Source organism: Chiloscyllium punctatum, chromosome 24, assembly GCF_047496795.1.
Source record: "Chiloscyllium punctatum isolate Juve2018m chromosome 24, sChiPun1.3, whole genome shotgun sequence".
In the NCBI taxonomy this organism is placed as follows: Eukaryota; Metazoa; Chordata; class Chondrichthyes; order Orectolobiformes; family Hemiscylliidae; genus Chiloscyllium; species Chiloscyllium punctatum.
In genome coordinates, this window is record NC_092762.1 from 56,875,383 (window position 1) to 56,901,043 (window position 25,661).

Sequence of the window (25,661 nt, forward strand, 5' to 3'; positions counted from 1 at the left end):
ATGGTGAAGTATTGTTGAAAATGCTTCATGATAGTCACCTGAAAGTCATATCTTACCTGAGTCAAACTCTGATCACTCCTCACCCAAGCTGCTCTAATCAATAGTGATGTAAAAATTAAACTACCCATAAGGTTGGATTTTATCAGATAGGGAGAAAGGATAGACAGGAAGAGCAATAGCAAGAACGGATTGCCAGCCACCAACTGAGAAGAACATTCACACTTACACAACCAGAAACTTGGCTGCTCTGCAACCATTTTATGACCACAAATGTGAGAGCCCACACTGAACAAAAAACCCTCCCTGGAGAGCTGCAAACTTTTCTGATTTACCAGAAGCTCTGTCGTCTGTGCAATCCCAGAATTAAGTGGTGACTACTGCTGAGAGTACAAATGGGTGCTGAAGAGTGATGGAACCTGGAGGGTTGAGAGGCCACCTAGACACTCACCCCCCTCCCCAATTAGCACACTTTATCCTCATTGCTTATGCCTCATTCCTTGAGCATCATTTCAATATCACATCTATTCCATCTGCACATGCAATGCAGCCTTTGCATATGACGTCATGACATAGCAGGTTTGGAATTTTGTGCATGCATGTTTTTAAATGATTACCAATATACAGTTGCCCATAGTTGCAGGTGTCATTAGACACTGACTTTATGAGCCCCAAATACACTGGTGGGAAATATAGAATTCACCCCATTAAAACAAACTGTCTGGATATACAACCTCGTACCATTTTGTTAAGAAAAAAATCAAAACTTAATTACTTACAAAACCATTTGCAAATTCAATTTTAGCATTCGTAACTTCAGCCTTAAACTGGGTAAAGAACAGGTAGGACTTTCCCTGAGGTCTGCAAAAGGAAACAAAAAGTCAACATTTATTACAAATGAGTTAATTTTACTCTATTTTGTAAGATATACAATCATAGACATTTTAGTCCTCAATTTTATTAAGTTTCTTTGTTTAACATGATATCCTTTTCTTCATCCCATCCTATTCATTTCGACTTAACGGATAAGCATTAGTCATGAACCAGAGGAAACAGAAAACTGAGGTCCAATAAACACCGATGCAAAATCTCTTACCAATCAGACAATAGATACGAATGTGCAGCTTAGTTCCTTATATCATCATTACCATTTTAGAGAAGTATAATTGCAACCAAGTGAAGTGGCCTTTTAGACTGCAAAAAGTACTCATCGGTATAAATATGGACCTTTCTTTCAAAATGATAAATGTCTCAGCTATGTTAAACTACAATCAAGTACTAATGGGAAGAGATTTTCAACTGATTTTGATATTAGGTACAGGTGCAATTTGAGAACAATTGTTGAGTTTAATTTAGAAAATATAGGTGAAAATAATTTTTCCAAATCTACTTCAACAATTCAGTAATGAATACATCTGCAAAATGTGCAGGCGTTACTTTCAAGTTCATAAATGAAACCAACTGTAATGGTATTTCCTTTGCGTAGGTCAGGAAGGAACATACTATAAAGTAGGTGTTTTTAAATCAACCTCTTCAGACACGTTGCAACACACCTCTGGAAAAGATAGGGCGTGAAACCAGATCTTCTGCACCACAACTATAAATATGCTGAACAAGATCGCCACATCAGTTAATTGAGAACTTAACATAATACTGCAAATTAGCTGTGTTTCTTAATACAGGTATTACATTTGCTTGTGAAATTAAAGTCATACAAATATTTATTGACATAATAATCATATCAACATGCAAGGTGGAAACAGGCAAAGAGTTTCCTTCATCCCAGAAAATAAAGTCCTGTGTATGTTTTGGGATATATACTATAAACCAGGTTCTAAAGGAAAGCAGCATTGAAATGTATCCAGTGTTTTTCTAAGATGAATGACTTACGCTAAAACGCTTCACTGAAGTTACTAAATTCATGTTAAATAGGTTTAATGATACCTATTTCATGTAACAATGCTTATTCAAAGCAGGGTCATAAATCCTGATTCACTTACCGCCAGACAGAGCAAGAGAATAGCTTGTTGTCCTCACTGATGCCTACACTCATGTGCCATTGCTGCAGGGGAAAAGCAATTATACTTCATCAAACAAAGACATTTACAGAAGAAAGTCTTCATTATTTCTGTACTATAATCAGTTAATTTACAGTAACCATAGCAGCTGCAGGCTTGAAAACTAAGGTTGCAGTCTTCTGAAGTGTGGCTGATTAAACGTAGATTAAAAATAAATTCCTGTTGGGGAGGTGTTAAATCAGATAAAAGAATCCTGCAATATTAGTTCAAGTCTTATGAAAAGAAATTAAACAATAAGCAAATATCAACACATTTAAGCTTCCCAACTAAGGTTTCCAACCTAAACTCTGAAAGCATTTCAAACTTCTTTGAGGAAGTATGAAATGTTTGACATGAATTACGAGCTGGTTTTCAGGTTTCATGAGAGGAAAGGTGAGTCAGTGGGAAGCAGTATTCCAAATTCAGTTAGCATCATTAAAGAGAACAGACAAATAGATGCCAGGTGAATACCCATCATGACAGAACATTGATATGTGTCCATAATGCACCAATAAATTCCAACTTCTCGGTCATAAAAAGAAGACTTTTCTTAGTAACTATAAGTTAAAACTTCACAACATTGCCGTTTACTTGTGCAAGCAGTGCAAGTCATAATTACTGTTGAATTGGATTCGTGCTTCTGTTGACTATTCAGTGATTTCTGAACTAAAACTAAAAATATGGAAATTTGAAAAGGTCAGGTACAAGATGAGCTGTGCTGCATCCATGACAAATCTGCCTGCCAACATTCAGACTGGGTTTATAAGTGAAGAACATTTATCCAGGTAAAGCACAAAAGCTTGTTTCCCCTTTATGGTAGAGAGCCTTAGGCACTTCTACTTGTGGGACAGATCGGGTTATCTCACATGATTAGAATCTTCTCAGTTCACTGCATATACCCTTGAGCAGACTGTCAAATCTTGAATTAGTATCCCTACAGTGTGTAAATAGGCCCTTGGACCCAACACGTCTACACTGACCCACTGAACAGTAACCTATTCAGACCCATTCGCCTACCCTATATTCACCTCTGATTAATAACGCACCTAGTCTACATATCCCTGTGACTCTATGGGCAATTTAGCATGGCCAATTCACCTCACCTGCACATCTTTGGATTGTTGGAGAAACCGGAGCATCCGGAGGAAACCACCACAGACATGGGAGAATGTGGATATTCCACACAGTCGTCCAAGGCCAGAATCGAACCCTGGTTCCTGGCGCTTTTAGGCAGCAGTGCTAACCACTGAGTCACCGTGCTGCCCCATTTACTATCCCTTACTTTGTATGTAGGAAGGCTATTATGACTGGCTCTCATACTTCCAGGAGTAACATCATGATGCCAGTTAATAGGGCTCACATGACGTACCACGAATGGAAACATTTAAGAGCAACAGTTAATCATGGAACTATGCTCCATGAAAAATCACCTCTTATAAAGAGAATGGAAACATGATAAACTAAATAGATTCCTTCCATGCTTTAAATTTGTATGAGACACATTAGAAATTACAGAAATTACACTAAATCTCTATATTTGCTTATTTGCATTACTCCATTTCTTTTCGAAGTAAACACGATTAAGACAGACAATTATTTTCATTCAATACCTAACATAATTTGTGCTATGACATGAGTATCCAAGTTATCAAAAGCTATCTTCAGTCGGAAATTAGCTGCTTTAGAATTACACAGCTCAACAGTGTATCCACCAAACTGTTCAACAGAAGGATAGAGTTAGCAAAGGAAGTTTTACTCTCTATCTAACCCCTTCTTGTCCCCATCATGGGACAGGGACAGTATAGAGAGCATTTTACTTTCAGTTTAAGAGAGTTGGCAGTGCTTTATTTTCTGTTTAAAAAAGTAAAACACTGGATGGGTAAACAGTGACAAATGGGGTCAGAGAACAAGTTATGTAACAATAAGTAGAAGTGAAACATTGTTTGTGCACACCACCTCCTGGCCAAACTGACAATAACAGCAGATATGAGCGCAGGTACTCTGATAATACTTCAGCCAAACAGTGAATAAAACAGTAAAAGGATTAAATAATTTACACCTTGCTACAAGATTTTCTATTTAATATTCCACAAGTTCAAAGGAAATAATTTTTATAATCTCAATCTTACACAGAATGAAACTGAATGTCAAAATGCCATTTAAACATGCTACTACTGCTCAAATTTCATGATTCTGTAAATGGTTTTCCTTTCCTTCCGTACATGAGAAACCCCATGTTGACAATGACTTGGTCCTTCTGTCCTGTAATTGCTCTTCCTATATTAGAGCTAAATTCTTATTGTATATTTCAGCAAGGTTTAAGCCTGTATTCATCTTCCCATACAAAAGATCATGTAAAAGCTCTTCAGTGTCCTATTAAAAGGGATTTGCAATTAAGTTTTGGCAATGATTTGCTCTACACTGAACACAGATTTGATTGGCCACGTGAAGATAAATCTTTTTCCTGCAACTCAAAAGTACCCATGCAGGTTCAGCACCATACTAGTTGAATACTCCGCACATCTTATTGCTCCTTCACGGATTAGGCTAAGTGGATAATGTTGGGATTCCTTCACCACTCACCACAGAGCCAGTGGCAGGAGTAGAGGCAAAAAGGAGGAGGAGGAGGAGGAGCGCGAGCGTAATCGATTCATCATTTACTTTTTTTTGGGCTGTTTCTTGGTGTCAGCCTCATCTCCACTGGTGCACTTCTCAAATCAAAATTCAAAAGACTGTATCCTCAAGTTACATTCTCAAGTTACTTATGGAAATGTATGAAATTTTGAAAGTAGCTGGGACTTTCTGAGCTCCAATTTCCGGATGTCATATTTCTGACCAGGAATCTGAACAACGGAGCATTATAGCGAAACCAAGTTTAAAAACAAAATCACTGAATGCCGAAAAAGGTACACAAAATCCAAATGTTAAAATCAAATATTCCCTTCAAAACTGGATACTGCATAGGCAGAGTTTGGTCTTAGCTGACTTCCCATATACGGTAGTCAGAAGTCATTTGCCTTCAAATCTAACCGATATGTGCATTCTCTTGAATATGTTTGCCACGTCTCATTACTATCATAGATTCTTCAGCAGTAACAACTTCAGCTTCATCATTGTTTCCATCAGATATCCTTTGTCCTTATCTGAGGAAACATGCCTGGTCCATTTCTTCTTTATCCAAGTTGCCAGCATCGTCAAGCTAAGTTGTGCATGGCATGCAAAACAATCACTAACTCAGAGACATAGCTTACAGAGTACTGGAATACTCTTCCTTAGTGTTACAGGCAACGGAACTCCATCTTCAGTAGACTAAATGGGAGCCCAATAATGGCTAGCATTGTACTACTATTCAGCATCAATCTAAGGATTAAATACTGGAGGGCATGATTTTTAGATTTACCACTTGACACCCACAAGCCAACAGTAGAGCTTAGGAAAAGGAAAGAAAGTTTGAAGGACTTGAGTGCTGTGTAACTAACGTAAGCATTGTGGCAGTTTACTAGATACAAGCACTCACCTTGTCACAAACAAGCTGAATACTGAGGGAGTGCATTCCATTCCTACTCAGGAATCTGGCTGGATGATGCTAGGAGATCTGAGCGTCAAACATGTGCAGTCAATGACCTCTTAGATTGCAAGAAATCCAGTAATAGAAACAAATCAGATAGCTTGGTTCTCCGAGTCCCTGGTGAACTGCTAAACAAATAAGTTTTCCTAAAAAGCTGCCTGAGAGCTCAAAAATACACTTGTAAGTGGCTAATTGGATGATGCTACTCAAGTCCCCTGTTGCAATGTGAAAGGACCCCCATGGGAAAGTTGAATCTATTGGTGATCTTCAGCAATTTAGGCACAGCAATTCCTCCCAAGCTGAAGGCTGCAGAGGTCTCTTCAGGTGGTGGCAAACGTCGATGGCAGCATTCCGTTTCAAGGATTCTCACTTCTGGCATTACTGTTTACTCATCCATAGGTAGTCGTAAAGCCTTTGGAAGACACTCTCACACTACACTGGCCCACACTCAACAGCTTGGTTGCCACCTTCAGGTTATGCTTGTTCCTTCACAGCTGGAGCCCCTAAATCTCCAGTCTTTGTGACTGTTCTCGCAGGATATTCATTCCCTACTTCTCCTTAAGCACAAAAAAGCCTGCAGACCTGCAAAAGCAGAGGCAGCACTGAGTCTACTGGTGGAAGGGAAAGGGTGAATGGGTGGTATAGTGGTTGTGTAATGCAAGGGCAGGAATGCCTGCCAAGTTGGTGCTCACCAGGCAGATACAAGGCAAACAGGTAATGAATTGTGAGTGAGAGGCACAAGGGTCCTACTCAGGCATGAGCCCCTGAAAAAGAAAGTCAAGATCACAAGACAGACAACAAAAGTGTGTGGGTGAATAGGTGGGAATATGTAGTCACATGTGGGACAGTTAAGTATGCATGGGAAGGAATGTGCAAACCCGGATACCAAGAGTGAGGCAAACACACATCAACCCAGCCCTCCATCCTCCCACAAAGCAAGCTGAAAGAGGAGGATAACACAGTTTGAAGGCAAATGGCTTCCAATTCCTACTTTCATATGAAGACACCTGAGCCAGCTTGGAGTGTGCGCCAGCAGACATAAATGAAGATCAATGTTAGTTAAACCTAACTCTTCACTTTGGTGCGGCCTCATCCCTTTCACTTTTTATCAGGGCTTAGGCTGTCTCTCTGTAGCTTTGCTTCTTAAACAAAAAGACAAAAAAATTGTTTTATTAGTTAGTTGTATAAATTATCAGTTTGTTGCTTTTGAATACTTTTTCTGAAATTCGCGTATATTGCTGGGCCAGATCCTATCTTTCTGAAATGTCCTCACCATTAGCTCCCGGAGTGAGAGAAAAATCTAACACCCATATGCAAAAGACTTGGGCAACTCTCACTTAGCAGGACAAGGCCAGCAGATACACAGAGGCAGCATCACTTGCACATTCCTCTCCAAGCCAAACATCACTTGGAACCACATCTTTAAATGTTATTCTGTCAAAATCCTGCAAATACCCTGGATTTTTAGACTGGAGATCTGTGACCAGCAGTGTGCCAAAAGGATCAGTGCTGGGTCGACTGCTTTTTGTCATTAGTATAAATGATTTGGATGTGAACATAGGAGATATGGTTAGTAAGTTTGCAGATGACACCAAAATTAGAGATGTAATGGACAGCGAAGAAGGTTACCTAGGAAAACAATGGGATCTTGATCAGCTGGGCTAATGGGTTGAGAAGTGACAGATGGAATTTAATTTATATAATGGTGAAAGTGTTGCATTTAGGAAAGGCCAGTCAGGACTTTAATGGTAAGGTCCAAGGGAGTGTTGCTGAACAAAGTGACCTTGGACTGCAGGTTCATAGTTTCTTGAAAGTAGAGACACAGGTAGACAAGATATTGAAGGTAGCATTTGGTACTGCATTGAATACAAGAGTTGGGAGGTCATGTTGCAGTTGTACAGTACATCAGTTAGGCCACTTTTGGAATACTAAATTCAATTCTGGTCTCCTGCTTTAGAAAGGATGTTGTGAAACTTGTAAAGGTTCAGAAAAAATTTACAAAGATGTTGCCAGAGTTGGAGGGTTTGAGCTAAGGGGAGAGGCAGAATCAGCTGGGGCTATTTTCCCTCGAGCACCAGAGGCTGAGAAGTGACCTTATAGACATTTATAAAGTCCTGAGGGACATGGATAGGGTACATAGCCAAAGTCTTTTCCCCAGGTAACAGAGTCCAAAACAAGAGGGCATAGCTTTCAGGTGAGAAGAGAAAGATTTAAAAGGGACCCAAGGGACAACATTTTCATGCAGAGGATAGTGCGTATATGGAATGAGCTACCAGAGGAAACGGTGGAGATTGGTACAATTACAACATTTAAAAGGCATCTGGATGGGTACATGAACAGAAAGGGCTTAGAGGGATATGGGCCAAATGAGACTAGATTAATTTAGGCTATCTGATCAGCATGGACGAGTTGGAGTGAAGAGTCTGTTTTCACCCTGAACAGCTCTATGTCGCTATGACTCTAACAACACAGTGGGAATACTTACTGCACATGGGTTCCATTGGTTCAAGATGACAAATGTTTAAGCACATCAACTGTAGGACAGCCACATCACATTTTGGATTTGATCCAACTTGTAAATAATACAAAATGAACTATGGTCAAATTAGGACAAACATTGGCAGCAGGGTATCTCAAGACAGAACTCTTGCTTTCCACTTGCAAAAATGCTGTAATTAAAAAGAGTTTGTATTGACCTCCATTTTCTGCAACTATAAGTGTGAGACAAGCCCAGATATTTTTCAGCTGTCAGCTTGCAGTGCTTAACAGTGTCTGGACAACTGCAACGTTTAAGAATTGTTGAATATTTTAAATAGCTTCAGTCCAAACACAAGAATTAACTAACTACACACTGAGCATGCTTAGGTCAGATTCCCTTGTTCACCACTCACCTCATTGGTTCCTCCTTGAGATGCATATGTGAATGTGCATACATGTTCACCCTAAATGGAAGCAAAATGCAAATTTTCTTCATGAAATATTTTAATCTAAAACTATACTTACTACTTGTAATTCACATTTCAATTAAGATCACTTTCTTTTAGTTGAATAGAAAAGCCTTTTCAGGCCACCTTTAAAGCTGAAATGCAAATCAGTGAGAATAGTGTTTAAAAGTTTCTTCCTCTCATTTTGCAAACTAAAAAGGTACGGCACAGCTTAAAACTATGCATAGCAAATTGAATATTGTTTCTCTTTTTTAAAATTCATAAATCAAATACAACAAACAAGTTCTGACATTGAACTTTAAAGCAAATTTTCATGGAATATGTGGAATGTCACCTTGGACAAATCATGTGGTCACTTTGCTGCAATAACTTGTTATGAAGGTGTCGAAATGTACTGTACCTTTAAGAAAGTTAAAAGCTAGCAGAACTACCTGACAGCACCAAGTGTTCTGAATATGATATAATGTAACCTTTTGGTCCATCAGATGGAGACAAAAACAAATTTGAATTAGGCCAATCAGTTTAAATAATATCCCCAAAAATATACCGGTTCCAGGTTCAATTCCAGCCTTGAGCAACTGTGTGTGTGGAGTTGGCACATTCTCCCTATGTCTGCTTGGGTTTCCTCCAGGTGCTCCGGTTTCCTCCCACAGTCCAAAGATGTGCAGGTCAGGTGAATTGGCCATGCTAAATTGTCCATAGTGTAAGGTGCATTAGTCAGAGGGGGGTGGGTTACACTTCACAGAGTCGGTATAGACTTGTTAGGATGAAGGGCCTGTTTCCACACTATAGGGAATCTAATCTAATCTAAACACATAATCCAGGCTGAAACAGTGCAGTACTAAGATAATTTTAGGGCAGCACACTGGCTCAGTGGTTAGCACTGCTGCCTCACAGCACCAGGGTCCCAGGTTCGATTCCAGTCTTGGGCAACTGTCTGTGTGTTTGCACATTCTCCCCATGTCTGTGTGGGTTTCCTCCAAGTGCTCCAGTTTCCTCCCACAGTCCAAAGATGTGCAAGTCAGGTGAATTGGCCATGCTAAAATTGTCCATAGTGTTAGGTGCATTATTCAGAGGGGAGTGGGTTAATCCAGAGGGTCGGTGTGGACTTGTTGTGCCAAAGGGCCTGTTTCCACACTGTAGGGAATCTAATCTAATTTTATGGGTCGCCATGGTGGTTCAGTGGTTGGTGCTGCTGCCTCACAGCACCAGGATCCCAGGTTCGATTCCAGCCACACATTCTCCCTGTATCTGCGTGGGTTTCCTCCTGGTGCTCCGGTTTCCTTCCACAGTCCAAAGATGTGCAGGTCAGGTGAATTGGCCATGCTAAATTGCCCATAGCATTAGGTACATTAGTCAGAGGGGAAATGGGTCTGGGTGGGTTACTCTTCGGAGAGTCGTCGTGGACTGGTTGGGCCGAAGGGCCTGTTTCCACACTATAGGGAATCTAATCTAATCTAAATTATTACAGACTGAGACATATCAACAGCACACCTGATGGATTAACAATTCACATCTTCTGGAAATCCACATTTAATTGTGTATTATGTCATGTTAGCAATAAAATATGGACTAATTTTTGTATGATTTGATCCAATTTTAAGACTTAGGACCTTTCATAGACTAAAACAGAAACCATTGACTGACTGCTAAGTCAATCAGCTGATCACACCAGTCAACTGAGCTTTGTGAAAATAATGTGGAATAAACAAAATTGTCTGAATTGAAGTTAACATTTTATCAAAAGACACAAACTAGTTCATCTCGTCAGGTATGAAAAGACCTATTTTGATTTACACCTACATAAGTTTCACATATTTGAGATGAAAGGCTTCATGTGCCATTTAACAAGCTTGGAAGTAATAAACTCAGACATTGAAATACATCGCTGACATTACAGGGCACTATTTCTGACAGAGCTGGGGATATGGATATGTGACTGGTACCAGCAGTAAAGAATTTTCACTTCTCAAAGGAAAATGCCCAGTGATTATAAAGGAACAACAAGAACACAAAGGACGACTAAAATACTCATTACTGTTCAGAGTAGAAGTCATTAATTAGAGAACTGTAGTCTCAGGTTAAAATACCCAAGGACTTAAGTTTTATATTCCCTTCAGACTGGACACTGTCCCTTTTTAACTTTGTATTTGCATCTATGCTTGACTTTATGTCCTCATTTTTAAACACTTTCCAGATAATAAAATTTGAATAGGTTGCCAACAAAATTATGCAGAATTGTCGACTCAAAAAGCAGAATAAATTCAACATGGCCAATTAGCGCCACACCAGTCTACTCTCATCAAGTTATGTTGACAATGACTTGGTCCTTCTGTCCTGTAAATGCTCTTCCTATATTAGAGCTAAATTCTTATTGTATATTTCAGCAAGGTATAAGCCTGTATTAATTAGATTAGATTAGATTACTTACAGTGTGGAAACAGGCCCTTCGGCCCAACAAGTCCACACCGCCCCGCCGAAGCGCAACCCACCCATACCCTTACATCTACCCCTTACCTAACACTACAGGCAATTTAGTATGGCCAATTCACCTGACCTGCACATCTTTGGAGTGTGGGAGGAAACCGGAGCACCCGGAGGAAACCCACGCAGACACGGGGAGAACGTGCAAACTCCACACAGAGAGTCGCCTGAGGCGGGAATTGAACCCGGGTCTCTGGCGCTGTGAGGCAGTGCTAACCACTGTGCCACCGTGCCGCCCACATAAACGTGCATCTTCCCACATAAACGTGCATGTAAAAGCTCTTCAGTTAAAGGGATTATTAAAGGGATTTGCATTTAAGTGCTATATACTGAACACAGATTTTATTGGCCATGTGAAGATAAACCTTTTTCCTGCAACTCAAAAGTACCCATGCAGGTTCAGCAGCATACTAGCTGAATACTCCAGCACACCTTATTGCTCCTTCAGGGATTAGGCTCAGTGATCACTGTTGGGATTTCTTCACCACCCACCTCAGGGCCCGTGGCAGGAACAGGAACAAAAAGGAAGAAGAGGAGGAGCATAAGCGTATTTGATTCACCATTTTTTTTAGCTGTCCTTAGGTGTCAGCCTCATCTCCACTAGTGGCAATTCTCAACTTAAAATTTAGAAGATTTTGTCCTCAAGTTACATTCCAGAACTTCCTTTCTCTTCTTAAGCAGCCTGTTATGACCAAGGGTAATTTTCTGCTCCACAGATACTATGGGTCTGGCTACACAGATACAATGGGTCTGGACATTGTCTACAGAATCCAATGCTGAAGCCACACACCTTGCCACAATCGGGTTGGTGTTGTTTGATGAGTCAGCTGAATGGAATGCCTGATTTTTGCAATTGTCTTTCTGCTGTTTACACGTAACCTCCACTTGGGCTAAAATGCTTCCAACTTTGCAGATGTTTCATCATCAGTTTGGGTGGTCCTGGCCAAGACGCTCCCAGAAGTCATTTCAGTTTGGCTTTGAGAATGTCTTAAAAGCATTTTCTCTGACTGCCATGTGCCAGTTATCAGATAATGTAGTGCACCCAGACACAACTGATCAATGATATGCAACTGCTCAATGCGGAGGACAGAAATATAGGAGGCCATTCCGCCCAGAACCTGCTTCACATTCTAAATCACAGCTAATTATCACCTCAATGATGTAATCCTCTAGGATCCCTGTACCCCCTAATGTCTCTAGGGACTGGAAATCTACGTGAACTTAATGACTGAGCTTCCAAAACCCTCTGGGGGTACAGAATCCCAAATGTTCATCACCTCTGATGCAAGAAGTTCTTCCTCACCTGACACCTCAGTGGCTTTTATCCTGAAACTGTGTTCCCTGGTTCCAGACTCCACTGTCAGGGGTAACATCCTTTCTGGATCTAGTCTATCACCAAGACTATCTGCAAGATTGACTCTCACATTCCTCTAAACACCAAATAGTGCAGGCCCAGTTCCAGTATACTATCTGGAAGGGAGCCGGGATTTATCCCTGATGTCCTGAACAGTATTTGTCCCTCAATGAATTTCAAACTGATTATCGGATTGTTGAGTACGGGATTCTGCAGTGTGCACATTGACTTTGACATTTGCTAAATTACCGTCGACTTTAACAAAAAAGTTGCGGCAGCTCGATAAAAGGCTTGAGCCCGCCCGATGGTGGTGAAGGGCACTATATAAGTGCATGCAATTTGCGTCCAGTCCACGCTGCTCCACAACACCTGGCTACAAAATGGGAAGGTGGCTTTAGTCCGAGCGCAGACACAGTATCCGAGGTGTTGCTGGGTTCAGGGAATGAAGTTTCGAATGTCATTGCCAGGGCCTCCTCGGACAAGGGCTGACGTGGCGGCTGAAGCCCTGGCAGTCCACGTTCTGGTGTCCCGGAGGCCACTGGCCCAGCTCCTCAGCCCCATCAATAGCAGCAGTTCTCTTACCAGTGTCTCACTGTGCGATTGCACCAAGCCCCCCGGCCTGACATCGAACTCCCCCGTGCGCGAGAGCCCGGCCGCGCCGCTCGAGCCGACCGCGCAAATCAAAATAACGGCCAGCAGCGCGTGCCCAGCCCATGCCATTGCACCTCTTGCTCCAAACAGCGGCCTGCGCCTCACTGCGCAACCGCCATGCTACTGACGGCAACACTCTCGTGCCATTCAACCCAGCGGACGGGCGTTCTCGAAATACTTGCCCTCATGACACAACCAGTGTAGGTAAGCAAATAATGAGGATAGAAACATACAGCACGGAAACAGACCCCAGGTAGGAGCAAATTACTAGACTAGCTCTGATGGGGAGTAATTGAGACTCAAAACTTTAGCTTCCTTTCTTTCCATGGGTGCTGCCTGACCTGCTGAGATCTCCAGCATTTGTTGTTCTTGCTTCAGTAAAACAGACCCTGCCTTTCAACTAATCCACACTGACCATATTCCCAAACTAAACTAATCCCATCTCCCTGCGCGTAGCTCATATTGCTCCAAAGTTGCCTCTGTACGAACTTTTCGAAATGGCTTCTAAGTTTTTTTTTAAAAAATCACACAACGCCAGGTTATAGTCCAACAGGTTTATTTGTTCCTTCATCAGGTAGCTGTGAAGCAGGACATAAGACACAGAATTTTTATAGTAAAAGATGACAGCGTCATGCAACTAAAATGATATATTAAACAACCCTTGATTGTTAAGGTAAAACCAATGACTGCAGATGCTGAAAACCAAATACTGGATTAGTGGTGCTGGAAGAGCACAGCAGTTCAGGCAGCATCCAATGAGCAGCGAAATCAATGTTTCGGGCAAAAGCCCTTCATGAGGAATAAAGGCAGTGAGCCTGAAGCGTGGAGAGATAAGCTAGAGGAGGGTGGGGGTGGGGAGAGAGTAGCATAGAGTACAATGGGTGAGTGGGGGAGAGGATGAAGGTGATAGGTCAAGGAGGAGAGGGTGGAGTGGACAGGTGGAAAAGAAGATAGGCAGGTTGGACAAGTCAAGGAGACAGTAACTGAGCTGGAAGTTTGAAACTAGGATGAGGTGGGGGAAGGGGAAATGAGGAAGCTGTTGAAGTCCACATTGATGCCCTGGGGTTGAAGTGTTCCGAGGCGGAAGATGAGGCGTTCTTCCTCCAGGCGTCTGGTGGTGAGGGAGCGGCGGTGAAGGAGGCCCAGGACCTCCATGTCCTCGGCAGAGTGGGAGGGGGAGTTGAAATGTTGGGCCACGGGGCGGTTTGGTTGATTGGTGCGGGTGTCTCGGAGATGTTCCCTAAAGCGCTCTGCTAGGAGGCGCCCAGTCTCCCCAATGTAGAGGAGACCACATCGGGAGCAACGGATACAATAAATGATATTGGTGGATGTGCAGGTGAAACTTTGATGGATGTGGAAAGCTCCTTTAGGGCCTTGGATAGAGGTGAGGGAGGAGGTGTGGGCACAGGTTTTACAGTTCCTGCGGTGGCAGGGGAAAGTGCCAGAATGGGAGGGTGGGTCGTAGGGGGGTGTGGACCTGACCAGGTAGTCACGGAGGGAACGGTCTTTGCGGAAGGCGGAAAGGGGTGGGGAGGGAAATATATCCCTGGTGGTGGGGTCTGTTTGGAGGTGGCGGAAATGTCGGTAGATGATTTGGTTGATGCGAAGGTTTGTAGGGTGGAAGGTGAGCACCAGGGGCGTTCTGTCCTTGTTACGGTTGGAGGGGTGGGGTCTGAGGGCAGAGGTGCGGGATGTGGACGAGATGCGTTGGAGGGCATCTTTAACCACGTGGGAAGGGAAATTGCGGTCTTTAAAGAAGGAGGCCATCTGGTGTGTCCTATGGTGGAACTGGTCCTCCTGGGAGCAGATACGGCGGAGGCGGAGAAATTGGGAATACGGGATGGCATTTTTGCAAGAGATAGGGTGGGAAGAGGTGTAATCCAGGTAGCTATGGGAGTCAGTGGGTTTGTAAAAAATGTCAGTGTCAAGTCGGTCGTCACTAATGGAGATGGAGAGGTCCAGGAAGGGAAGCGAGGTGTCAGAGATAGTCCAGGTAAATTTAAGGTCAGGGTGGAATGTGTTGGTGAAGTTGATGAATTGCTCAACCTCCTCGCGGGAGCACGAGGTGGCGCCAATGCAGTCATCAATGTAGCGGAGGAAGAGGTGGAGAGTGGTGCCGGTGTAATTACGGAAGATCAACTGTTCTACATAGCCAACAAAGAGACAGGCATAGACCGTTCCCTCCGTGACTACCTGGTCAGGTCCACACCCCCCTACGACCCACCCTCCCATTCTGGCACTTTCCCCTGCCACCGCAGGAACTGTAAAACCTGTGCCCACACCTCCTCCCTCACCTCTATCCAAGGCCCTAAAGGAGCCTTCCACATCCATCAAAGTTTCACCTGCACATCCACCAATATCATTTATTGTATCCGTTGCTCCCAATGTGGTCTCCTCTACATTGGGGAGACTGGGCGCCTCCTAGCAGAGCGCTTTAGGGAACATCTCCGAGACACCCGCACCAATCAACCAAACCGCCCCGTGGCCCAACATTTCAACTCCCCCTCCCACTCTGCCGAGGACATGGAGGTCCTGGGCCTCCTTCACCGCCGCTCCCTCACCACCAGACGCCTGGAGGAAGAACACCTCATCTTCCGCCTCGGAACACTTCAACCCCAGGGCATCAATGTGTACTTCAACAGCTTCCTCATTTCCCCTTCCCCCACCTCATCCTAGTTTCAAACTTCCAACTCAGTTACTGTCTCCTTGACTTGTCCAACCTGCCTATCTTCTTTTCCGCCTATCCACTCCACCCTCTCCTCCTTGACCTATCACCTTCATTTCCTCCCCCACTCACCCATTGTACTCTATGCTACTCTCTCCCCACCCCCACCCTCCTCTAGCTTATCTCTCCATGCTTCAGGCTCACTGCCTTTATTCCTGATGAAGGGCTTTTGCCCGAAACGTTGATTTCGCTGCTCGTTGGATGCTGCCTGAACTGCTGTGCTCTTCCAGCACCACTAATCCAACCCTTGATTGTTGTTAAGTCTTTCCTCTTTTAGAATGGGTTGCCAGTTTCGGTTCATTAATATGTAAATCCCAGATCTTCTTTTAAGTCACGTTCTTAAGATTGTTGTGTTATTTTTAACTTTGTCCAACCCAGTGCAATGCTGGCTCCTCCTCATGGCTTTTAAACATTGTTAGTATACCTGCATCCACCACTTCTTCTGGTATTTCAGTCCACAAACAAATCACTCTGTAAAGGTTGCCCTTCATGTCCGCTTTAAATATTTCTCCTCTCACCTTAAAATGATACCCCCTAGTTTTGATCTCTCCCACCCTAAGGAAAAGGCCTTTGCTGTTCACTTTATGCCCCTCATGATTTTATAAATCTCACCCCTCAACTTCCTATGCTCCAGTGAAAAACGTGCCAGTCTTTCCTGTCTGTGTTTCTATCTCAAGCCCTCCATTTCCAGTGTTATGAAGTTGAAGGTGTGTAATGTACTTTTGAGAGAGTGAATGCTGTTTTGCACTGAGAGCTTATAAGCACCTGTCATATGACTAGTTAGCAGTCTCAGGGTGTACTGGAAAATTGAAAATATGTAATGTTTGGTTGTGAAATGAATGCCTGAGTTTCGGTTGCTGTTTTGACAACAATTCGAATTTAGCCAATCAGTTTAAATTATGCCTCAGGGTACTAAAACCCAATCGAGTTTAAATTTGTTGTTTTTGCCAACCTTGAACCAATGAGATCATCCGATGTTTAGGCATAAAGAAGCAGGCATTTTGAAAAACAGAGAGTAAACTACCATTGAGAGTAACTGCTAACAAAGCGCTATCAAAATTATCTTTTTTCAAATGAAACACTACACAGTAAAAAGAAAGATGATGACCCAGGGAGATCTTCAGTTGAAAGAAGAAAGATACCGGAGACGACAGCCGCTGTGTAGTTGATGTAATTTTAATATTTTTTTATTGAAACCATATATTGTTATAGAGTTGGAGGCAGATAATAAGCAGCTAAGAGAAAAGGGGCTTAGAGTTGTAAATAGTTGTTGTTTAATGTTCACTTTTCAAGTTAAAGAATATATTGATATTATTTTCTTTAAATAGCAGAATTTGGGAGTTCTCTGTCACTCATATTTAACGAGGCAAGATTACGAGGCAAGGCGAGCTTTTCTGGGTGTTTGGTTTAATTAACAGAAGGGTTCACCACCATGTCATAACACCAGTGATATCCTGGTAACTCTTTTCTGAACTCTGTCCAATTTAATAACAATCTTCCTACATCAGAGCAACCAGAACTGCACACAGTACCCCAGAAGAGGCCTCACCAACGTCCTGTACAACCTCAAAATGATGTGTCAACTCCTATCCTCAGAAGTCTGAGCAATGAAGTCAATGGTGAGGCCAAACACCTCCTTAACCATCCTGTCTACCTGTGATGCAGATTTCAAAGAATTATGTGGCTGAACCTTTAGGTCTCTCGGTTCTGCAACACCACCTATGGCCCTGCCATTAATTGTATAAGTCCTGTCCTTGTTTGTTTTTTCCAAAATGCAATACCTCACATTTATCCTAAATTATCCTGCCTCTTATCCTGCAATTCCCTGACTAGTGGAACCAAACTGTCAGCATCTATCCTATCAAGTGCCTTCAGAGACCTGTACATGTCAATGAGATCTCTTCTCATTCTTCTAAACCTCAGAAAGGTTTGATCCAGTTTGCTCAATCTTTCATCATAGGACAATCCCCTCAGCCCAGGTAGTAATTTAGTGAATATTTCCTATATTGGTTCAACTGTAACTATACCTTTGTAAGTAGTTTTGGTCACTGCATTTAAACAATGTCCAAGATGTGGTCTTCCCAAAACCCTGTAACAACACGTCTTTATTCCTGTACTACCGCTTACAATAAAGGTCAATGTGTCATTTGCCTTCCTAATTGCTTGCTGTGCCTGCATGTTAATTTTCTGTGGACTTTTCACAAGCATGTCCAAATCTCTTTGGACATCAACACTTCCAAGTTACATACTTTTTGAGGGAATCTTTCTCCAGATTAATGTTTTGAAGAATGTTACTATTTGTACTTGGATTGTCCAAAAGCAATGGATCACCATTCACAAAGCACTAAGAGAAATCAATGGGCTGATTGTATCGGTAATGGCTCTTTGTTTAACTGTGGATTTAATTTTTGTATAGAAAACAAACTTTTATTTTAGTACAGTGGGTGTTCAAAGAACAAAAACAAGCCAATATTTTAGCTTCAGATGGACCAAAGTCACCTCGTAATCTGTTAAAAGTTGCATTTGCTGAGCTTGGCTCAAGAGGTGCCTTGGTGCAGGGAGAAGTGCTACCAAGTCAGTCACTAACACATAAACATCAGGTATGCTTCTATGTTATTTCTTTGCCTGAAACATAGGAAGAATATGAAACTTGTTACCACAAACATAGTTTTGGTGAATAGCAAATATGCATTTAAGGGAAATTTGGACAACACACAAGGGAGAAAGTTGTTGAAGGAATTAAGAGGGGTGGGAACAGACTTTGACACCAGGACTAAAATGACAGGCCATTGCAGACAATGCAGTTCTGAGGAAGCACAGCATTCTCATACATGCGGCTATACATGAAAACAAGGCCAAATCACCTCTACAGTTGGATGTCATAAATCACAAATCTTTTTGCTACCCTGGTCAATAGTCCTTCCTCAACTCAAAGCAGCCAAATGAGATTAATTGGTTTGTCAGTTTAACAAAGGCTGTACTTTAAAACTAATTCATTTGAAGCAAAGTGCATTGGAACATCCAGAGGATATAAGAAAAAAAGTAAGCTATTCACTGTCAGACATGGTCTGTTATTCATTAAAGTCATGGTTCTTCAACAAGGCGTAAAATTCTGTTGCAAACTTGGATAAGCACTGGCAATGCCAAGCCACCATGAATGGGGAATGTTCATGACATTTGCTCCAAACTTAAGTGAAAATTGGAAATTGGTGTCTCACTTTGCAGACAGGGAGAGTGAGGTCCTCGTGGTTTGGATGATGCTGAAATTGGACATCTTCTCACAAGATCAGTCTGACTAAAAGGTATCTTCCTTGATGTGACTGAACATTCACACATACCACCCCCCTCCCCCCACAAACTTTGATACATGGCTGTTTGATTCAAGCATATGCAATGTGTGTCTGCTAGAACATATGTAGATATAACACTGAAGCAGTATGGTGACTTCCAGCACTGTGCCCATGTATTTCACTGGTGACTGAAGACAACAATGACAAGCTGCCTGGCTTTGTGTTTGTGCCAAAAGGCAAGGCATAACAATACAAGGCAAGGCAGAAATGCTGTTAACATCCATGTAGGCTCAAGGTGAGTGAGCAGTAGGAGAGAAAGCAAGCAACTGTGAGATGCAACTTGGTCTAATCCATGAATTGGTGCTTGTCTGAGCACACAAAATGTCCTTGCAACACTGTGGCAATGAGAGATGCCAGTGTGCTCCAAAATGCAGCATTAAAGTGTAGAGATGTAATGTAAGTCAACCAGATACATGATTGATAGGACAGAAAGAGTGGAATGTTTGGATGCCAAGCTTCGTGGATGAGGGGCTCATGCAACACGTGCTCTGAGATGTTGTTGTTCCATCTAGTGGAGCAAGAGGTGAGCAGGAGTCACCCCCTCTAATTCTATTTTGACTTGACCCTACCCTTCCCTTCACTTTTTCTTTCATGTAAGCATTGCCCTATCAGGCTTTGCTTGTTGCTGGCTCCTTGGCCACATGGGTGTTTTTCCTGGTGGTGGAATGTTGAATAACAATGTTTTGCCCATGGTATTTTTACTGACTCCTGCACTTTCTCTCTCTCTCACTCTCTCTCTCACACACACACACACGATGTTGCTCCGTTAACAAGGTTATTCTGTCCTTGGTATTTTGTCAGAGGGGTCATAAAGGCAGAGTCAGAGAGTCATAGAGATGTACAGCATGGAAACAGACCCTTCGGTCCAACCCATCCATGATGACCAGATATCCCAACCCAATTTAGTCCCACCTGCCAGCACCCAGCCCATATCCCTCCAAACGCTTTCTATTCATATTCTATCCAAATACCTTTTAAATGTTGCAATTGTACCAACCTCCACCACTTCCTCTGGCAGGTCATTCCATACACATACCACCCTCTGTGTGAAAAAGTTGCCCCTTAGGTCTCTTTTATATCTTTCCCCTCTCACCCTAAACCTTGCCCTCTAGTTCTGGACTCCCCCACCCCAGGGAAAAGATTTTGCCTATTTATCCTATCCATGCCCCTCATAATTTTGTAAACCTCTAAAAAAGTCACCCCTCAACCTCCGACGCTCCAGGGAAAACAGCCCCAGTCTGTTCAGCCTCTCCCTACAGTTCAAATCCTCCAACCCTGGCAACATCCTTGTGAATCTTTTCTGAACCCTTTCAAGTTTCACAACATCTTTCCGATAGGAAGGAGACCAGAATTGCATGCAATATTCCAACAGTGGCCGAACTAATATCCTGTACAGCCACAACATGACCTCCTAACTCTTGTACTCAATACTCTGACCAATAAAAGAAAGCATACCAAACCCCTTCTTCACTATCCTATCTACCTGTAACTCCACTTTCAAGGATCTATGGACCTGCACTCCAAGGTCTCTTTGTTCAGCAACATTCCAATAAAGTGTATAAGTCCTGCTAAGATTTGCTTTCTCAAAAATGCAGCACCTCGCATTTATCTGAATTAAACTCCATCTGCCACTTCTTAGCCCATTGGCCCACCTGGTCAAGACCCTGTTGTAAGGTGAGGTAACCTCCTTCGCTGTCCATTACACCTCCAATTTTGGTGTCATCTGAAAACTTACTAACTGTAACTCTTATGCTCACATCCAAATCATTTGTGTAAATGACAAAAAATAGTGGACCTGGCACCAATCCTTGTGGTAGTCCACTGGTCACAGGCCTCCAGTCTGAAAAACAACCCTCCACCACCACCCTCTGTCTTCTATCTTTGAGCCAGTTCTGTATCCAAATGGCTAGTTCTTCCTGTATTCCGTGAGATCTAACCTTACCAACCAGTCTCCCATGGGGAACCTTGTTGAACGCCTTACTGAAGTCCATATAGCTCACATCTACTGCTCTGCCCTCATCAATCCTGTTTGTTACTTCTTCAAAAAACTCAATCATGTTTGTGAGACATGATTTCCCACGCATAAAGCCATGTTGACTATCCCAAATCAGTCCTTGCCTTTCCAAATACATGTACGTCCTGTCCCTCAGGATTCCCTCCAACAATTTGCCCACCACTGACGTCAGGCTCACTGGTCTATAGTTCCCTGGCTTGTCCTTACCACCCTTCTTAAACAGTGGCACCACATTAGCCAGCTTCCAGTCTTCTGGCACCTCACCTGTGACTATAGCTGATACAAATATCTCAGCAAGAGGTCCAGCAATCACTTCTTTAGCTTCCCACAGAGTTCTCGGGTACACCTGATCAGGTCCTGCGGATTTATCCACCTTTATGTGTTTCAAGACATCCAGCACTTCCTCCTCTGTAATATGGACATTTTGCAAGGTGTCACCATCTATTTCCCTACATTCTATATCTTCCATGTCCTTTTCCATAATAAATACTGATGCAAAATACTCGTTCAGTATCTCCCCCATTTTCTGTGGCTCCACACAAAGGCCACCTAGCTGATCTATGAGGGGTCCTATTCTCTCCCTAGTTACCATTTTGTCCTTAATGTATTTGTAAAAACCCTTTGGATTCTCCTTAGCTCTATTTGCCAAAGCTATCTCATGTCCCCTTTTTACCCTCCTGATTTCCCACTTAAGTATACTCCTACTGCCTTTATACTCTTCTAAGGATTCACTTGATCTATCCTGTCTATACCTTACATATGCTTCCTTCTTTTTCTTAACCAAACCCTCAATTTCTTTAGTTATCCAGCATTGCCTAGACCTGCCAGTATTTCCTTTCACCCGAACAGGAATATACTTTCTCTGGATTCTTGTTATCTCATTCCTGAAGGCTTCCCATTTTCCAGCCATCCCTTTACCTGCGAACATCTGCCCCAATCAGCTTTTGAAAGTTCTTGCCTAATACCATAAAAATTAGCCTTTCTCCAATTTAGAACTTCAACTGTTAGATCTGGTCTATCCTTTTCCATCACTATTTTAAATCTAATGGAATTATGGTCGCTGGCCCCAAAGTGCTTCCCCACTGACACCTCAGTCACCTGCCCTGCCTTATTTACCAAGAGTAGGTCACGTTTTGCACCTTCTGTAGTAGGTACATCCACATACTGAATCAGAAAGTTTTCTTGTACACACTTAATAAATTCCTCTCCATTTAAACTCTTAAACTATGGCAGTCCCAGTCTATGTTTGGAAAATTAAAATCTCTTACCATAACCATCCTATTATTCTTACAGATAGCTGAGATCTCCTTACAAGTTTGTTTCTCAATTTCCCTCTGACTTAGGGGGTCTATAATACAATCCCAATAAAGTGATCATCCCTTTCTTATTTCTCAGTTCCACCCAAATAACTTCCCTGGATGTAGTTCCAGGAATATCCTTCCTCAGTACACCTGTAATGCTATCCTTTTACAAAAATGCCACTCCCCCTACTCTCTTGCCTCCCTTTCTATCCTTCCTGCAGCATTTGTATCCTGGAACATTAAGCTGCCAGACCTGCCCATCCCTGAGCCATGTTTCCGTAATTGCTATGATATCCCAGACCCATGTTCCTAACCATGCCCTGAGTTCATCTGCCTCCCCCGTTAGGCCCCTTGCATTGAAATAAATGCAGTTTAATTTATTAGTCCTACCTTAGCCCTGCCTGCACTGACTATCTTCTGTTATCAACTGTACCAGTCTCAGATTGATCTTTTTCCTCACTATCTCCCTGGGTCTCATCCCTCCACCTTACTAATTTAAATCCTCCCTAGCAGCTTGAGCAAATCTCCCTGCCAGTATATTAGTCCCCTTCCAATTTAGATGCAATCCGTCCTTCTTGTACAGGTCATTTCCACCCCAAAAGAGATTCCAATGATCCAAAAATGTGAATCCTTCTCCCATACACCTGCTCCTCAGCTGAGGTTCTGATATGTCTGAAATATCTACTTGAGAAAGCTTTAAAGTGTTTTGTTTTAAATGCTTGTACAATGAAAGGGGAGTACTGAGTGGCCAGTACTCACAGTTCAGGATTTGGTTTGATTTGATTTTAGCAAGCTATTTTGTTTGTAGCTGCTGATCAAATTTTAGTTGGGAGCCCAGAGATGCTGCTGGGTACCCAAACAAGCAGTTCCATTCTGATCCTCTCTCTCTCTCTCTCTCTCTGACGTCTCTCCTGTAAGAGGCTGTGGTTGATTTAACCTTTTTTGTCAAGGGGGTGTTAATAGGGATGTCACTAGTATTTGGAACAGCATTATTAAACTGCAATAGAGTTGACTGGGTTTTCAAATAGTTATGTTATTCTAAATTCAGTTTTCTTTTGTTTGTGTGTAAATAAATTCTGTTTTGTTTAAAACTGAGTGGTTGGGCCGGCTGCATCACTCCTGGAATATCTACTCTACGCCTGCTTTAAACACCTGTGGTCATTCATATCTCAGTAATCTCTTCTCTCCCCGCCACCTCCAACTTGTAAGAAAGACGCAGATCTTTTGCAAGAGTATTTCAGAGAGCACACAGATCGTGGTGATTCAAGAAGGCAACTAAGGACAGGCAATAAATGCTGGGCCCAGCCAGCCACACCCCCATCCCTTGAATCAGTTTTTAAAAAAAAGATAAAACCATTGGAGTATTTTGTGTCACGTTCAGGTTCCTGCATGGGTGCCTGTCAGTACATGCACAGCAGAATCCCAGTGGGACCAGTGCGAATCCCCAGGTCGTCGGTCTTTAAAAAACCGCAGGTGAGAATGGATAGAATATGAAACTCACTGCATCTCAAAGGGTGTCACATTGGCAACCCAATAGTGTAAATCAAGATCCTGCAAAACGGTAAATGAGCATGGTGAGGGGAAGAGGGGAACGGGGTATTGTGGGGAATGGATATTGGCTCCCCTCCACACCCTAAGGCAATGGGGAGAACCCCACATCCCTCATGCTTTTTCCACTTACAATGGGCGGCAGCACGATTTGTGGGGTGGTGAGAGTGAGGTATTGGGACATCTCGCTGTAGCATCAGGGTTAAAATCAGAGGAGTCATGATTGTATTGAGTGGTGAGACAGGCTTGAAGGGCTAATTGGCTTACCCTAGTTTGTGTTGCTGGAAAAGTGCAGCAGGTCAGGCAGCATCCAAGGAGCAGGACCTGCTGCACTTTCCAGCAACACATTTTTCAGCTCTAATCTCCAGCATCTGCAGTCCTCACTTTCTCCTTACCCTAGTTTGTGTCTCCATATGTCAGTGATCCTGGAAACAAGCCACTCAGAGCACAGGAACTAGCAGCAGGTGCAGGCCCTTTGGCCTAACCATCCTGCTGTATCAATTGAGACCATTGTGATGGAACTTGAGCTTCACCTTCACTTCCCTGCTCAAACTCCACATCCCTCGATTTCCCCAAGACCAAAGGTCCCAATCCTCAAAATGTTCAATAATGGAGCACCCACAACCCTGTGGAGGGAGAGAATTAAGGTAGGACCCTGGGGAGTGTTGCCGAATAAAAAGACCTTCGAGTGCAGATTCATAGTTCCTTGAAAGTGGAGTTGCACGTTGACAAAATAGTGAAGTATGCTTACCTTTATTGATCAGTGCATTAAGTATAGGAGTTGGGAGGTCATGTTATGGCTGTACAGGACATTAGTTCGGCCAGTTCAGAAATACAGCATACAGTTCTGGTCTCCCTGCTGTAGGAAACTTGAAAGGCTTCAGAAAAGATTCATAAGGAAGTTGTCAGGTTTGGTGGGTTTGAACTATCGGGAGGGGCTCAATAGGCAGAGGCTATTTTCCCTAGAGTGTCGGAGGCTGAGGGGTGACCTTTTAAAGGTTTATAAAATCATGAGAGGCCAGGATGGCGTGAATAGCCAAGTTTATTTTTCCCCAGTGCAGGGGAGTCCAGAACTAGAGGTTTAAGGTGAGGGGGAAGATTTAAAAGGGACTTAGGAGGCAACTTTTTCACAGAGGTTGGTACGTATATGGAATGAGCTGCCAGAGGAAGTGATAGAGGCTGGTACAATTACAACATTTAAAAGGCATCAGGATGGGTGTATGAATGGGAATGGTTTAGAGGCATATGGACCAAATTCTGGCAAATGGGTTTAGATGAATTCAGGATACTTGGTCTGCATGGACGAGTTGGACCAAAGGGTCTGTTTCCATGCTGTGCATCACTATGACTATGACCTAGATAAGTTAAGGTCTAGGCTCCTTGAGATGTTTTGAGGGGATCTGGCCTAGTCAATAACAGATTGGGGGTTCTTTGTAGGGTTTGCTTAATAGTTCCGATTTGGGATTAGGGTTGTTGAACTCAAAGGCGGCAAATGGTAGGTGTTCATGTCTTTTGTTCCAGATGTTGAATTTGCTTGGTTTAAACAGTGCTTGGTGAGGCAATGGCTCTTTCAGTCATGAAGAGTTTTCTGGGGGTGGAAGAAGTGACTCTGGGGGCTTTACAAAAGGTGAACAAGGAAATGCTGTTGGAATTAGCAGTCAAGCTGG

General features: G+C 42.8%; 1 protein-coding gene across 1 annotated transcript in view; it reads right to left on the reverse strand.

Moving 5' to 3' along the window:
• The window catches only part of mydgf (myeloid-derived growth factor), a 38,834-nt gene extending 25,667 nt beyond the window's left edge, over window positions 1-13,167 (reverse strand). Inside the window, exons 1-4 of the mRNA XM_072593868.1 lie at window positions 12,988-13,167; window positions 8,514-8,564; window positions 1,998-2,059; window positions 777-858 (exon numbers count right to left, since the gene is read on the reverse strand). Coding sequence (XP_072449969.1) covers window positions 777-858; window positions 1,998-2,059; window positions 8,514-8,564; window positions 12,988-13,125 — 333 coding nt within the window. The 5' untranslated portion in view covers window positions 13,126-13,167. The remainder of the gene's footprint in view (window positions 1-776; window positions 859-1,997; window positions 2,060-8,513; window positions 8,565-12,987) is intronic.
• Window positions 13,168-25,661: the final 12,494 nt, after the last annotated feature.